Here is an 18,215-nt window from a genome sequence, read left to right as displayed (position 1 = left end):
GTGTAAATGCATCCACAAATACACATATATACTTATGTTGTGTTAACCCAGTAGGAAATGGTCCTACTACATCCATATGCACTCTATAAAATTTAATAGGAACCACAGGCCACTTTCTGGCTCCCGGTACAGTATTTTTATGTTCTTTGAAACAGTTACAAGCATGACAACCTTTTATATAATTCTCTATAGATTTTTTCATTCCTAACCAAAAGAAGGATTCACGTGCTCTCCTTAATGTTCTATCAATCCCTAAATGCCCTGCATACGTACTTGCATGTACAATGTGGATGGCCCATTTAATTAAAGAGGGAGGAAGAACTACCTGTGCAGAAAATTCCCCTCTCTTCTCGTAAGCACAATATAAGACATCATTTCAATAAAAAATTTCTCACGAGGCACATTCAGAAATGACGGATAACTCTCCGATTCCCCTTTAATCACTGCTCACACTCTTTCCATCCATTCCTCTTTTTTCTGTTCCTCTTGGACTTCTTTTATGTCCCAACCACCCAAGTCAATCAAACCTGCATCATGAGGGCATTCATTCTGGACACCCCTGGTCATGTCCTCGGTCACCCACATATATTCATCTTCATCTCTCTCTCTCTCTCTCTCTCTCTCTCTCTCTCTCTCTCTCTCTCTCTCTCTCTCTCTCTCCCGAGTCGACTCTCTCTCTCTCTTTCTCTCTCTCTCTCTCTCTCTCTCTCTCTCTCTCTCTCTCTCTCTCTCTCCCGAGTCGACTCTCTCTTTCTCTCTCCCGAGTCGACTCTCTCTCTCTCTCTCCCGAGTCGACTCTCTCTCTCTCTCTCTCTCTCTCTCTCTCTCTCTCTCTCTCTCTCTCTCTCTCTCTCTCGTCTACTGCATGCGCATCGCGAGAACTCTCATCCCGTTCTCTATTTTCTCTATTATGATGGGGGTCTTCAATATTTTGGTTACGTACTTCGTTCCCCTTTTGTGCCCTAGTTGTTACTCCTATTACTGCACCTCTAGAGACAGCATCAGCTACCTTGTTAGCTTTACCTTCTATGTGGTGAAAACCCTTTATATTAAACTCTAACAATCTCTTAATCCATCTTGCTTGAAGAGAGGTCAAATCATTTTTATAATACAAATCACATAAGGGCCGATGATCACTTTGCAACTCAATTGACTGACCTAATAAAAAGAACCGATGCCTGTCTAGAACCCAAAGAATAGCCAAAGCCTCTCAATCGAATATACTATAACTCTTTTCTGCCCCTTTTAACGCCCGGGAAGCAAAACAAATGGGTTGCTTTGCCTTTATCATCTCGTTGAAAAACTACGCCTCCAATAGCTACGCTACTCGCATCTGTTGTCACTAAAAACGGGCGATCAAATCTAGGATATGCGAGTAATTCATTGCTAGTTAAGGCAGCTTTCAAATAGTTAAAGGCCCTTTCTTCTTCCCCTCCCCCACCCCCCAATTTATCACTTTTTGTTTCTTTAAAGCATCTAAGGGTCTCGCTATCTCTCCAAAACCTCTTATGAATTTTCAGTAATAACCAGCAAGCCCAAGGAACCCAGCTACGTCCTTAGAGTTACATGACCTGGGGAAATCTCTAATAGTCGCTACTTTACTGGGGCAGGATTGGATACCTTCTGAGGTTATTATGTGACCTAAAAATTCGACCTGTTTCCAAAAACATTTGCACTTTGACAAAAATTATTTTCATACCATTACGTCGCAATGCTTCTAAAACTTTACGAATATTATTTTGTTCTTCGGCCGTTTTCTTGTAATTATGATATCATCTAAATAAACAAGAACATTATGGCCAATTAAGGGTGACAAAACCGCCATCATTACTCTAGAAAAAATGACTTGGAGCATTTTTAACACCGAAAGGAAGAAAATTAAACTGAAATAATTGATCGTTAGCTATAAATGCCGTTTTACATTTACCGTCTTCCTAAATGGGTATTTGATAGTATCCAGATTTTAAATCAACAGTTGTAAAATATTTTCTATCCCGTACTTTCACAAATAATTCTTCGATCAAGGGCAATGGAAATGCATTATCCTTAGTGACTGCATTCAATTTCCTATAATCAACACACAATCTTACCGAGCCATCCTTTTTACTAACAGCTACAATTTGAGAAGCCCAGGGGGATTCGCTCTCCTCGATTATCCCTTGTCCCCTTAATTTATTAATTTCCCTTTCTATCTCTCCCTGGAAATTAATGGGTACCTTATAAGGCCTTGACCTGATCGGCTCCGCCTGCCCAGTTTCAATGCTAAAGGGAAATCGATCAATCCTCCCGGGTGGCTCATCTCCAATTGCAATTACATCGGAATAATTATTGACAATGTCACTAACTACTGGCTGATATTCTGACAGACATAATTTTCGTGTTTGCATAATAAAATTCTGAGTGCGTTTATCTGTGTGGGCTGGAGTTGTGGCTCCCAACATCCCATGATAAGAAATTTCACATAACTCTAATTCACACACAGAATCACTTCCTAAAACAACTCTTTTATTTGACAAATTAACTATCGTTATATCAGCTTTGGTCTCTTTAATTTCTGTCAAGCCCTCTAATATTATATGGGCCCAATTGTCATGGGGTTTAACAACTACCTTGGCTCCTTCCGCAAGAGGGGGACACGGGGTCACAGATATGCTCGCAAGGGTCTGGGGAGACAACACTTCTCCTCTCTCAGGTACAGCTGTTACCCTATTTGAATGTCTCTCCGAGCTAACACACGCACTTACTGTCTCATGATTTTCTATAGGCAAAATGTACTCTCCAGCTTTTACTGATATTGTATCTTTTCCCCCAAAAATGCAAATTTTATTATTAGAGATAAAGTCTATTCCTAAGATAGCCTCGATTCCTGGAATTCCCAAGGTGAGCAAGAAAAAAAAATCATGTGTAAACTTCACAGACCCCACCTTGAATTTGACGATTGTTGTATGGTTTATGTGTAGTTTATTTCCTTCTGGCGTGTCAAGAACAATGGATGCCGCTGGCTGTAGTGGATTTGAGGAGAATTTTTTTTCAATCAATGAAACACTGAATCCCGTGTCAATCAGCGCTCAGATGGATTTATCTTGCAGGTTGATCCTAACTGCTAACATTCCTAGATGGCCATTACGAGATATGGGGCACGGGCCAATGACCTCAGCTGCCATACCGCTGCCCCCTGGTCCTCGCCCTAGTGGTGCGGGGGTGAGGTCGGGGTTCCGATGGAGGTCCCAGTGCCTGCTCTGTCACGTCTGTCGTTACTGCTTCCTCGGCTACTGCTTGTAATGTCATGTGGGGGGCCATCAAACTCCCTCGTCTTCCCCTTCCTCTGTTTCCTTTTCCTCGGACGTTGGGCAGGGGGAGGTGTGCGTGTGCCCCAGCCCGCCCACCCTGGGCGTTTTTTGCTGGGCACTCTCGAGATAGATGACCGTAGGTCTGACAAGTGCAACAGCAGGGGGATTCTAGGGTGGGGCACTCCACTCGTCGGTGCCCTTCCCCCCACAGTGCCAACATCTGAAGACTGCTAATCTGATGACTGCATTCCCCCTTACCTCTCTTCAGGGGTCGACTTCCTCTCATGACTGCCAACTTCTCAGAATCAGCCCGGTATTCCCAGTCCTTTTTTCTTCTGGCAAACTGTCCAAAATATTTTGTATTGCACTCACTACGTCTGCTAAGGATTGTCATCGAACAAATAACCACATAAATACGGGTTTACTAATCTGCGAATATGTTTACGGGCAATTGCCTTTTTATCACCTTCTGGGAGATTGGCACTCCGGGTAGCAAATGAATCGCAATCCCGAAAAATGCGAGTTGCAAAACTAAGAATGGATTCACCTTCCCGTATTTTGGGTTTGTAATTTTCATTTAGGTCTTCCTTTCTCACATCAGGCAAGGCATACTTCTCAATTAAACGTCGTTTTATTTCAGTATAACTTCTTAAACTTTCTTTTGGTCAGCACATTACCTCCATTGCTGGAGCATCTTTCAGTAATCTAATAACTTGAATCGCTTTTTCTCTTTCCGACCACCCATATGTAGCTACTTCAAAGTCTCTCAGAAACACTTCAATCGATTGAAACCCTTAGTTAGGCCGTTGATCATCAAAAGGCCTAACACTTGCCTGGAGTTCTGGCAACTTTCGAACTACGATTTGCATATCTTCACTCGGCTGTGCATGTGTACTTTCACTTGTGTGAGTTTGAACTTCGTTTATGTACGTCGGATATGCTGTTTTCGTTCCACCACCAATCTGTTAATTAACTCTTCCAACTGTTCTAACTTATTTTCCAATTCTTGCGTTCTAATTTCCTGTCCATATTCTTCATCGGGAACGCTATATCCACTGCTCCTACGTTCTCTTCTCCTGTAGCAGCAGTGTCTGCTATGTTAGTCCTTGTGTCTCTGCATCTTGAATTTTTATTTCACCTGCTCAAAGAACAACTTCACTTACAGCATACACAAACAGATGTATTTTTTACACCTGACACCAATATGACCCGTGCAGACGGATAATGAGATGTCGGCATATGGGTTTTCTTCATGTATTACAAAAGGTTCGTTCGTAAGTACACTATACACAAGTACCCTCTCAGGTGAGGGACTTGTCAACTCGAGTTCTCACCGGCAACTAACTACTCCCTTCATTACCAAAATGCAACCACTGCAAAACATGCTGACACATAGGTTTTTGTGGAATACTCATGAATATTGAGTTCATTTACCTTGATATAAAACACACACATATATACATGAATTAGGACATATATATATATATATATATATATATATATATATATATATATATATATATATATATATATATATATATATATATATATATATATATATATATATAGATAGACAGATAGATATGTGTGTATGTGCTTGTGTCTGTATACTATGTAAATCTACTAAGACACATCCTGGAAACACGCGTCCTACCCAACCCAATACAAACTAGGAATGTATGTATGTGTGTCTGTGAGTGTGGCGACTCCTGCATAGCTCGAGTATAGATTTTCTAAAATTTAGTTAAACGTGCATAACACTTGGATTTAGATTTTGTCTCACACTAACTTGGATCTTATTTATATTTTATTTAATCAGATGCTAAACTTCTTAGTGCTTTATAATAATAAATCATAAAAGTTTTCAATATAGCACTATAAAAGTAAATTACAATCACATTAGGCCATTCGTCATTCACTCGGTGGTTGCTGCTGCCATTGAATGGTGAACACTCAATATCAATCATTGAGAGCGCATATGTTTCTACGAGGATTTTTTTTCCTTTTCTTTAATAAACAATTATTGAGCTAACACTGACCATTCACTATAGGGTAATGCCTTCTGTGGTTCTACAGTTAATCACTGATACTTATTATCAGATAAGAGAATGACAATAATTGGAATAAAATATACTAACTGGCTACCCCACGAGTTTCTAACGAACTATGTACGATGAATTTTGCAATTTGTTGAATCAGTATTGACGCCGACTGTACAATCCATAGATTTTTTTTTTTTTTTTTTTTGCTTAATATAGATATTTCTGATTGAACAGATTCAAATATGACGCTGAGGGTCTAACGCACCTGACTTGGGGAAGCCCTGAAAATGAACCTCACCATTACAGCCTAGATGGTCGCCAGTTAACACTTGCCGTGACGTCCTTGCCTCTTGTCATCGATTTAGGGCGCCGTTACTCAGATGGGAGTGTCGAGATCGTTTCGGGTGGAGATGCTACTATCATCAATTGTCTGAGTTCATCTTTGAATTTCACGTGAGTGTTGAACCCAAGCAGTGTTTGAATATTGCAATGGTTGCCCTTGTATGGGAATGCAGTCATATTCTTGGGTTAGAGTACCTCCATTTTTCTGGGTGCTTCCACTGAATAGAATACTAATGACTTTAATGCATTTTATCTGAAATGGTTACTTTTATTCATTTATTTTGACAGCGTTCTTTTAGTTATCTTCATTAATATTTTTATGTGTATTCCTGAAAGCTTAGACCACCACCACATTGTGCTTTGTGTACCAGAGATGTATTTCAGAGTTTTGTTTAATCTGAACTATTTTAACTTTTATTTCCTTTTTGTTCTATCTTTGTAAACTCATCTGTACGACATATAATACAGTAAAAACTTAATCAAACGAATAGAGAACCACGCAGCGATGACAGGGAACAGATAGTATTTCCTTGACTGCTAATCGACCTTAGTACTTGAGTGTTAGCCTTAACTACTTCCTGAAAAGACAAATACAAGAGCAAGACTATAATAATTTGGTAATAAAAGAATCCTTATGCTTTACATTTAACTGAAGCTTTCATACATTTGACCCTGTGTTTCTGAGTGTGGAGACCCTAACATGGTAAAAGGGTTAGTACATCTCCAAGATCAGCAAAGCTGTACTAGCAACAGTCACGCATTCTAGGTTAGTTTGCTGTGAACTATCAAATTAAAGTCTCAAGCGGACAGCATGGTGATGAAAATGGCCTTGTTACAAGAGACGCCATAATTTTTGTAAGTCTAGCAATTGGAAGACATTTTATACACGTTTGGAAATATTCTAGTATTTTAAACGGTATTTTTTTTTACTATTTTGAAAGGGATTGAAGTATATTTGTATTTGTTTTATATCATGCTCAAGTCATAGTATTCCTTTCTAATTTGACTGGAGTGCAAACATTTCTACATTAAATATAGAAAACATTTTCGGTCGCTCATTCCTTAACTAAACGATTTTTACTTATTTATTGGTAATCCCTTATTAGTACAACCAACGATCTCTCTTCTAGGTACAAGGCATTTTATTCCATTGATAATTCCTTCGGGAATGTTTTTCCCAATGGCACTGCCACAGGAATTATTGGGATGGTGGCCCGACGAGAAGTTACTTTTGGAGCTGGGACCATTGCTATAACACGTAAGTTACCTAATATATCATAAATGATATTGTAAGAATTACATGAAAAATTCCCCGACTGCTGAATGAATTTCATTTGCTAATTTCAGATGTATTTTTTTTCTTTTCAAAGGCGAGAGAGAAAGGGTGGTTGATTTCACAGGCCCCTACATGGTGTCAAGAACCATGTTGTTTTCAAGGTTCCCAAAAGAGAAGAATCGAGCCCTTGCTGTCCTGAGCCCTTATCAGTTTCAGGTACGTAGACACTTGCAGAAGTTCTGAAACTCATTTCAAAGTATGAATTTGAGTATAAAAACTCGTTTCTAAATATAAATCCAAACAATGAAACCTGTTTCAAAGCATCAACAATAAAACTGAAGTCAGTTTCAAAGCATTGGTAAGATACCGTGGAATATCTTATAACAGCAGATTACTCAACTCTTTGCTTCACTTTCTTCTCGTTCTTTCACCCAGTTACCTATACTGGTGATTGAATTCGGCAGAGAAAATTCTTCTTTCCAGTGGAAGGTTGATTGGTCAACCATTGTTTGTCACTGCAACATTCTACTCAAGTAGCAAATTTACAGATAACACTCAAATTATTCCACTATGAGATCCACTAAGCTAAGACATGTTTTGAAACTGTAAGATAGCCTCTGAATATAACTAATGACTGTTTTCTTTGGGAGATATTTTAACCTAATTAAATCATCCTGATATTATTCCCCACTTTTCTTGGTTAAGGAGAAAATCTCACCGCGATCTAATTGTAACTTAGGGTCACTGATAGCCGATTTAATTGTTATTTTCCAAGTAGGTCTAAAATCCAGTATTCTGCAAAGAGAAACACCACAATTAAATGATATGGTTAATTCTGAAATTGTTGATTTGGGTATAAAGGCTCTCAGAAATGTCAATACTTGCCTTTGCACGATTAAAATATTCAAATTCGGACTCTTGTATTCTCTGAATGCAATGTCCAATATTTTCCACTCGATGATAAGCCATGAAATCTAGTTTGAGGTGGCTTTAGTATTTAACTTGTGACTTTGTTTTTTCATGATAGTGATAATGAAAAAAACAATAATACTAGTAATAATGAAAAATTTTGGTGGTAGTGATAACAACAATATACTGAGGCGAACTGAGGTAGTAAGGAAGATTGTAAAATATGAATTACCCTGTCCATTATTTTTACAAACGTTTTTCCCCACCTTAGACCAATAAACGTTCTCACTTTTCAAAACAGGTTTGGGTCAGTTTTGCTACGACTGTTCTCTTCATGGGGCCAGTTGCATATTTGGTCTCATTATTAACCAGCAAAAACCTCGCATCTGATGTTAAACCAAGTCTCCAGTGGTATTCTTTCAATATGTTCCGCAACATCGCCAACCAGGGTAACTACATTGAAACTGAATCTTGGCCAACGAGGTTTATCCTTTTCACCTGGTATTTCTTCTGTGTCATATATTCAGGTGAATTTGGCATCTATTGATGACTTTCTTTTTCCTTCATTCCAATACTTTGCGTAAAATACTATTTTTTTTTCCTGAGAAGCTAATTGCAAAATGAAAATGTCCTATCTAATTTTAGTTTAGTCATTGGAAGTTTAATTTCAGAAGGATTTTAAAATAATCTTATTATGTTTCACTCCAAAAGGACAAATGTCAAATAAAGTTTCCTTTATATTTCTAATTAAGTCATAAAATGTCAAGCCCAGCCAGGTCTTAGTTTCATAGTTGATGCTTTTTTTCACTATATACCAAACTATAAATAACCAAAGCACACAGCGGTGTAATTATTACTAAATAGTAAAAAAACGAAAAAGAAAAAAAAAATCCACCCACTGTTTTCTTCCAGCTCTGTACTCTGGGGTACTGACAGCCGTGTTGGCTGTCCCGTCCTACGAGACTCCCATTGATTCCCTGACCGACCTTCCCAGGGCCACCAAAGAGGGATTCACCATTGGCATGGTAGGAGGCACCAGTAATGAAGAATTTTTTAAGGTATGTCTCCCTTGAGCAAGAAGCTGTTTGCATTATTTAAAAACGTATTATAAAAGTAATTTCTATTGCCTTTAAAACTTATACAAACTGAAACCAAATGCCTTGAAGGATACAAAATGGAATCCTCATCAACCTTTTTTTTTGCAGGCAGCGAAGGAAGGCATATACAAACAGATCTGGGATATATTTAAAAATCAAGATTATTCAACGAGTTTTACCAGTGGCATCGAGGAAGGAATGAAAAGAGTAATTATTCTTAGTCTTCCTATGAAATCTAGTTTAGGATATTAGTCATTGAGTCTTCCTCATACATATAGTTCGTTGTTCCTTTTACTTAATCAGCACTCAGAAAATTAAATATTTTACCTGGTTTTAAATCAATTCTGATGTCAATTTAACTCCTTCATAGTTTAGCTTTTATAAATATCGTCATACTTTTCATTTTGAATTTGACTCGCGTAAAAATTATCGCAGTAAATAATTCTTATTTCAGTGTGAAAAAAGAATTTAGTCTTCGCTTTTTTCATTAGATTTCTTCAAAATATACTTTAATCTTCAGTTCGATTTTAATGATATGAGTAATTTTCTGTCAGTCGTTTCAAAGCTCCCCTTTGAAGTATATTCGAAGATTTTTCATTATTGTCTTAAGTACTCAAACATTTTTAAAGATTGAGCAGAGGTATTGCAGAAGTAGACAAAGAAGCAATTTATTCAGCAGATAATATTAAAGCATCAGACTCGGTGGATAGTAAGTTGGTCAAGGCACTAGCCACCTGTTGAGATACTACTGGTTGAGAGTTATTGCGATCTTTGACTGGGCAGATGAGACTACATTGAATCTCTCTCTGGTTACGGCTCATTTTACCTTTGCCTACACATACATGAATAGTCTGGCCTATTCTTTACACATTCTCCCCTTTCCTCATACACTTGACAACACTAACATAATAAAAAAATTCTTCCTCACGCAGGGCGTTAACTATTGCACTGTAAAGGTTCAGTAGCTCCTTTCCTATTGGTAAGGGTAGAAAAGACTCTTTAGTTATGCTAAGCAGCTCTTCTAGGAGAAGGACACTCCAAAATTAAACCATTGTTCTCTTGTCTTGGGTAGTGTCATAGCCTCTGTCCCATGGTCTTCCACTGTCTTGGGTTAGAATTCTCTTGAGAGTAAACCCAGACACCATATTTTAAATGTTTTCTTATTTCCTTTCCTCACTGGGCTATAAACCTTGTTTGAGCCCTTGGGCTTGTAGTATCCCGCTTTTCCAACTAGGGTTGTAGTTTAGCTAGCGATATTAATAATAATACTTTAAGAGTTGCAGGGGCCAGTGGTACAAACAGAAGTACTACGGTAACAGGGACAGGGGTGGCACCCTAGTCGACAGGTACTGCAGTAACAAATGAAACAGCTAGAGTCCTAAGTCAAAGATACTTCAGGTATAGGTATAGGTACTGCGAAAACTATCAAAGTAATCAAGTAAAAGGAAATGCCATGCAAAGCTTGAACATAAAAAAATAGTAAAATTACTACAAAATAGGCCTACTTTGGCCTAGAAAAAAAAAAAGATTTTTGCATATGTAGGTGATGCTACATTCATCGCATCAATTCTATATCCTGAATGTAGATCTGGGGTTGCTGAATCCCTTAATAGAGATCTAGCTAAAATTAGTGCATGCCACAAATTATGGGGCATGAAGTTGAATCCTACCAAAACTCCAAGTATGATTGTAAGTAGATAAAGGACAGTGGCTCCACATTGCCATTTTGTACACCAAACTGCTTCATTCTAAGGCTAACCGTATAAGAATTCTATAGTCTCTCCAGACGCAATTGTTTTCAAATCCTTATAGATTACCTAGTATAGCAGCGAGGAGGTCTTTTACTAATAAATTCCCCCCCCCCCCAAAAAAAAAAAAATAGCAGAATACTTATTTTTCAAGATGTAAGACTAGGTTCAAAGGACACTCGTAAATGGCAGTGGTAAAGGACAGTGACAAAGCTCTAGCAATACAATACCTTAGACAGAGACTCACTATATATCCATATGATCAGCGTTCAAGCCCCATCTACCCAAGCTAGGACCAGGGATGACCAGGCAATGACTTCTGATGACTCAACAGGTAGACCTTTAGGCTAGGATCTCCCAAATTCCTATCCTAAGAATCCTTAGCACACGAGGATGGTGAGGTTGTAGACGCAAGAAACTATAAAGTTTGAGCGAGACTCGATCTCCCATCCAGCAGTATGACAAGCATGGCCGTTTCCAAATTGCTGAGGTTTCTAAGATTTGACAAGAGGTTTTTCTGTTCTATTAACGCAAGGTTATAAGAGATCTGGCTAAAATTATTGTATGGTACAAATTAAGGGGGATGAAGTTGAACCCTAACAAAACAAATTATGATTTTAAATAGGTCAAGTGGCTCCTCAACATCCAGATCTTGGTATTGATAATGCCTCTTTAACTAGGTGGGATTATTGTTTGCAAATATACTTTTGAGAAACACCGTCTGTTTCTTTAATTGTACAAAAAAATATGTTAATCTTTTGAACATTGTTCTGTCGGGTTTCCATCTGAGGACTCATCTTAATTTTTTGGACAAAAACTTGCTGTCTTACATTTCATATCCCGATCTAGATATTAACTTCTTGCACTGTTTTTCAAATATTTCTTTATGCTTGGTTCACAAGATTTTTCACAATTCCGACTATCCTTTGCATTAACATCTTTCCAGACTAAACAAGCCCAAACGTAGTACCAGATATGAAGCTGATTCTAACAGCCTAGCCTTCTTCATCATGAGGTTCGATATTTCATAGTATAATAAAACTTTCATTCCAGATATAACTAGATTGTGGAATAATATTACTAATCTGGCGACTGAATCGGTGAAAAACTTGTTTCAATTTTATATATGCAGGTGATTAAAGGGGCTGAAAATTGCCATCCGAAAGAGGTAATGTGTTTTTTGTATGAGTGGCATGTCTTCTCAGAGCCCTAAATAAGTTGGAATAGTCTTTATTTGACTACCAACCTTGGTGGTCCTATCAAGCAAAAAGAAAAAAAAAATCTCGACAATTAATTGCTGTTATTTGGGAACATACGTTGTAGGATAGGCAGTTCTCTTACAAACAAAGGTGTTGTTCTTCATCATCTCCTCCTACGCCTATTGACGCAAAGGGCCTTGGTTAGATTTCGCCAGTTGTTTCTATCATCTTGAGCTTTTAATTCAATACTTCTCCATTCATCATCTCCTACTTCGCGCTTCATAGTCCACAGCCATGTTGGCCTGGATCTTCCAACTCTTCTAGTGCCTTGTGGAGACCAGCTGAACGTTTGGTGAACTATTCTTTCTTGGGGAGTGCAAAGAGCATGCCCAAACCATCTCCATCTACCCCTCATCATGATCTCATCCACATATGGCACTCGAGTAATCTCTCTTATAGTTTCCTTTCTAATCCTGTCTTGTTGTTCTTTAATTGCAAGATAATTTCACAATATCTGCTGCCACAGGTGGGTGAATATGGTAGATATTGGAAGTAAGAAGAAAAAAATTGTACATGCGTGGCAGTGACCTTATTCTTTTCAGTTTACATTCCCTGAAGTCAAAGGCACTGCTTATCGAATTCAAGAATGTCGTCTTTATTCAAGGGGATAACTACACCACTATAATTGTTCAGTGGCTAAATTCCTCTTGGTAAGGGTAGAAGAGACTAGTTAGCTATGATAAGCAGCTCTTCTAGGAGAAGGACACTACAAAATCAAACCATTGTTCTCTAGTCTTGGGTAGTGCCATAGCCCCTGTACCATGGCCTTCCACTGTCTTGGGTTAGGCGTTGGGCACAACTAGCCGTACGATTTTTTTAGCCGTACTTGTCTGGGAATTTTTCAGTCGTAGCCATGAACTCCTGCGATGTAATTGGTAGTGAGTGTGTTGAGTGTCCAGTACGGGTTAAGTACGTGTGACGCACGGGTGCCGTACGGTTCGCAAGTGTCGTGAGATGAATGCGTGGGGAAATTATGGCGTACGGCATGCGGGAAGAGTACTAAGCAGGCGTGTAATGCAGCTGACGCACTTCCGGAGTACGAGTCTTAAGCGTCCCCTTGGGGGCTATGAATACCACCGTACAATGTCCGCGCTCCACACTCAGGGGTTGCAAGTTCTACAGCGAGGAGATCCATTATATATATATATATATATATATATATATATATATATATATATATATATATATATATATATATATATGCATTTATATATATATATATATATATATATATATATTTATATATATATATATACATATATATATATATATATATATATATATATATATATATATATATATATATATATGTATATATATATATATATATATATATATATATATATATGTATATATATATATATAAATGCATATACATATATATATATATATATATATATATATATATATATATATATATATATATATATATATATATATGTATATATATATATAAATGCATATACATATATATATATATATATATATATATATATATATATATATATATGTATATATATATATATATATGCATATACATATGTATATATATATATGTATATATATATATACCATATACGCATAAATATATATATATATATATATATATATATATATATATATATATATATATATATATATATATATGCATATACATATATATATATATATATATAAATGCATATGCATATATATATATATATATATATATATATATATATATATATATATATATATATATATATATATAATGCACTCAAATAATCACGGACAAGACAGCTGATTACCGTCATTGTACAAAATTGGGGATCCGGAGAGATAGTAATTAAGAATACTGAGAGAGAGAGAGAGAGAGAGAGAGAGAGAGAGAGAGAGAGAGAGAGAGAGAGAGAGAGAGAGAGAGAGAGAGAGAGAGAGACTACCTACTTGGCAAAGGGATGTACATCAGAATGATGATGTACTTGCTGCAGCAGAATATATATCCTGAAAAAATCATGTAAATATCGTGCATTAGTACTAACGTCATCCGGTCATTGTACTACACACCTACTTTTGCCGCAATTGCATCATACGGTGCACGTACGGACCACGTACTTCTTTTAATTCCGTACGACAAACGTGCTTGGCTCGTAATTGTGACTCAAGTTACACGCAAATTACGCGGGACCAATGTGCGGAGATCATGCCACAGAAAATCCTATGGCAAGTACTGTAAGTTGCACATAAATCACACGCACGGCTTACTTGCGTCAGACGTGCGTCCTGTCTACGACTACAAATTTTCTTGACTGCTGCAGAACAGTTTAGTGCAGCGAGCGAAGATTCTGCGGCTGGTATACGGCGGGCTACGAGGTCAAAGACTGTTGCGTGCCCCTTGCGTCACACCCACGATTTCACACAAATTTTGCCCGCCCGTAGCTGGTAGCACAGTACGGCCATTTGTGCCCAACGCCTTAGGGTTCGCTTGCTTGATGGTACACACAAGCACACTATTCTATCTTATTTCGCTTCCTCTTTTTTTTATCTTATTCTTTTTTTTTTTGACATTTTAGTTTATATATGAAAGATCTAATTCAATGTGATTAGCCTACTGATCTTAAAGTATTTTATTAGGCTTGTTCATTACTTCTATTGATGTTTATTTATTTCCTTGTTTCCTTTCCTCACTGGGCGATGTTTCCTTGTTGGATAGTACCATAGGCTCTGCACCATGGTCTTCCACTGTCTTGGGTTAGAGTTTTCTTGCTTGAGGGTTCACTCAGGAACACTATTCTATCTGTTTCCTTATTTACCTTCCTTACGGGGCTATTTTCCCCGTTGGAGCCCTCGGGCTTATAGCATCCTGCTTTTCCAACTAGGGTTGTAGCTTAGCTAATAATAATAATAATAATAATAATAATAATAATAATAATAATAATAATAATAATAATAATCAGGTGAGAACTCCTTATAACTATTTGTATTTTCTTCTTTGTCTTCTTGTCATGGTTTTTTTTTTTTGGGGGGGGGGGGCATATTACTGTCTAATTGTGTACAAAAGATATGTACCTTCTTTATAGAAGCAAAGTTTAATGCCTAATTACAAAATACATTTGCAGGTAAGGTGAGAAATTATATACTGTTAGAGGCTCAGTTACATTTAGGCTAAAGTGCATCATTGTGATTTTTCTTAACTAATGTTCTATATACATATCAACTAAAATTTGAAAGATGGCTTTCAGTCTTCTGTGGTAACATACTGTAGACACTATCAAATTGTTCTTTGGTATATCGAACTTATAAATTCCCTTCTGAATAGTTAAATTCTTAACAATACTGGCAATTTATACATTGTCTGAGAGTGCGGTGCTGTTCCTCTGGTAATATTAACATACAATGGTCGAGAATTTGAATATACACATCTAGTGGGTCATTGAAACATATTATTTTGGATACCATTCTGTATTATACAGCTGTTTCATGCTGAGGCTTGTATTCAGTATTGGGAATTTCTAGTTAATCACTGGACCCACTGACCAGTCATCCAATCTTTACGCCCACAATCAATGGATAGATACAGTCTAGCCACTTGTTGTCTGTTGCTATAGCTTCCGCAGGGCAAGAATATCCAATTGGTATAATTCTTATATGCAGTATAATGCAATTTACTACAATTAAGAACTGATACTGATCACCTTGTATAAGCAAACCAAAGAATGAAACAACCTGCGTTTGATACTTTTGTGAAACTGAAGACATAAGTGATGCAGAAAATTGACACTAGATACTGAATTTTAGCTCTTTATTCATACCAGATTATGATGAACACCTTATTTGACCGTGAATGTGTAATGAAAAGATCGTTTTATTCTAAATACAGTCATAAAATCTGCAATATCTATTTTGAAGAAGGAGTCCTTCCATGCAACAAAAAATGGACTCTCCCAAAGTTCAATAAAGTAGCATTTCCAAACACATTTTCTGGAATACTCATTGGTGCATCTTTTGATTTCCAGACATTGACTAGAATCAATATGATGGTGTCACCTACGCCAAGGAAAATCCTTTGAATGGATTTCAAAAGCCTTTTTACTAGAATCCACGTCTTTTATTATCTTTATCTTAGGTTAATTTTACTCCTTTCCTCTAAAAACAATCTTGAACTTCCTTATATTCAGATTACATTCAAAGATAATCTTCAATATCTGTTTATTTAGGAAAACAATAGAAAATATTTATTTTGCAATCTATCCTGAAATTTGTTTGCAGGTTCTACAGGGAAAGTATGTCTTCTTTGCTGGTGAGAATTTCAAAAGAGTTTATACAAGAAGATTTGGCAACAGAAAGTACTACTTCAGCCGAGATAAATTCTTTCGTGTTTATGTTAGCTTTCCTTTTCAGTCTGGATCACCCATCACAGCAATCTTCACACATTTGTGAGTCGCTTCCTCTTTTATCTCCTCCATAGAATTTATTGTAATACTGTTTATTAATATTTGGTTGTACCTTCAAATCAAACATGATGTATATAGTCTGTCCCATCTGGGGTTTTAGTCAATTTACTTTGAAATGAAATTATGGCAGCACAAGTTTATTTAAACACTACATCAGCAAGAGAGAACGTGTTAATTCAGTTCTTTTCTACAAATCTCAAATTATTATCCAAATGAACTCATGACACCTTTAACACTTTGGAGGTAGTCAGGTTAACGTTTGGAAGACAACCAAGCAAAGCTTACATTGCTCTCCTCACACATAAAGTTCTCGAGACATAGAAGTAAATTGTCTAATGGACATGAGACCATATAACTAAGCAGCTAACATGATAGTGTAACGCAAAGGAATACGAAGCACATCTTTGTTATAAATTTCGAAACTGAATTTGAACAGAGTATATAATTGTTAAAATTAAGTCTTCCCTCTTTTGTTAGATCGTTGGTGCATTTCAACTGTTATCTATTTGACTTCCATTTCAAGGACACAGTTGGGAATCATGAGCAAGGCGAATAATTTTTGTTACATAGTGTTCCTTTAGATGGCAGCTTCTCAAATTCTTATAAATTCTCATATTTTTAGGATATGCTGTTCATCAAAAAGTCAAAATCAAAATATATTTGTGTATGGTAAGAAGAGTGATAATTAGATTATATGTTTGAAAGCATTAATAAGGGACAGACAAAGGGAGGGAGGTGTTTGTAGGTGTGGTGTTCATGGAGTAGATGAGAATGGAGGGTTTATAGGACTGTGTTTGGAAAGAAGCGTGATCATGTGAGATGCGTGTTTTCCGGAGGAGAAAATGGAGAGGACAAGAGTTTGGTAGACTTTGAGTTAATGCAGGACAGATGTAAGATTGATTTCCTGAGTAAAATAATGAGATGAGTGGCCATAGGTAAAAGTTGAGGTATATAGGAGATAGAGAGGGAAGTGTAATAAATGTGGCTGTAAATTTAATTAATTAAGGCAAGTGAGTTGGAGAAAAATGAAGTATGGGGAACATATGAGGAAATGGATGAACTGTGGGCTAGAGTTATAGAAACAGAACACTTAGTATCAGTGGAAGGTTTATCCAAATTCTTTGATGGGGTCATGGAAGAAAAAATGAAAGTCGTAGGTGGTAAAAAGAAGAGAAATGTTATTTGAGGGGAATTCTGATGATAAAATAGCAGAGCATTTGCAGGCATACAGAAATTGGATAGGGTAGTAAGGATGAATAAGAGGGAAAAAAAAGCAAGTTCTAAAAGATAGGAGGGAAGATACGCGAATAAAAGCTTTAGGGCAAATAAAAATCTGTTTTAAAGGGAAATAAAGGAAGGGAGAAGAATCAGGTAACAAAAGGATCCTAGAATAAATGATTGTGGTAAAGAGATCCTATCGGATGTGTATGTAGTCCTAGGTCGACGTAGTTAGTGTGTAGGAGGTTTGTTGAATTGAAAGGACTAAAATCAAGTAGAAATGGTTAATAGCCTATGAAGATGTAAGTAAAGGAAGGTTGAAGGAATGTAAAATATTAGGATTTATAAAGTATGTGAGGAAAAGGTCCCAAAGGAATAAATGGTAAAAATAAGTGTTCTGTTATGAAGGTAAATATGATAAAGGCATCTTTGAGAGTTATAATAGTACAGCAATACTTGCATACTTGGAAGTTTTATGGTAATATTTTGATTATAAAATAAGACATGTGATAGAGAGACTGATATGTTAAGAGCAGACGGGGTATAGGAAAGAAAGGTCTGTATATATATATATATATATATATATATATATATATATATA

The 18,215-nt window shown here is 36.7% G+C and overlaps 1 protein-coding gene across 2 annotated transcripts in view; it reads left to right on the top strand.

The window, feature by feature from the left end:
• Positions 1-18,215, top strand: part of LOC137623683 (glutamate receptor-like) — a 44,137-nt gene that overhangs the window by 22,761 nt on the left and 3,161 nt on the right. Inside the window, exons 2-8 of one of the 2 annotated variants that reach the window (XM_068354514.1) lie at positions 5,567-5,785; positions 6,805-6,932; positions 7,045-7,166; positions 8,161-8,308; positions 8,772-8,917; positions 9,065-9,163; positions 16,212-16,378. In XM_068354514.1, the coding sequence (XP_068210615.1) occupies positions 5,567-5,785; positions 6,805-6,932; positions 7,045-7,166; positions 8,161-8,308; positions 8,772-8,917; positions 9,065-9,163; positions 16,212-16,378 (1,029 nt within the window). Of the gene's footprint in view, positions 1-5,566; positions 5,786-6,804; positions 6,933-7,044; positions 7,167-8,160; positions 8,387-8,771; positions 8,918-9,064; positions 9,164-16,211; positions 16,379-18,215 lie in introns of both variants that reach the window. The other variant, XM_068354513.1, reaches the window with a different exon arrangement.

Source organism: Palaemon carinicauda, chromosome 30 (genome assembly GCF_036898095.1).
Source record: "Palaemon carinicauda isolate YSFRI2023 chromosome 30, ASM3689809v2, whole genome shotgun sequence".
Lineage (NCBI taxonomy): Eukaryota > Metazoa > Arthropoda > Malacostraca > Decapoda > Palaemonidae > Palaemon > Palaemon carinicauda.
Note: the sequence above shows the minus strand (reverse complement) of the source record. Positions and strands in the feature narration are given on the sequence as shown.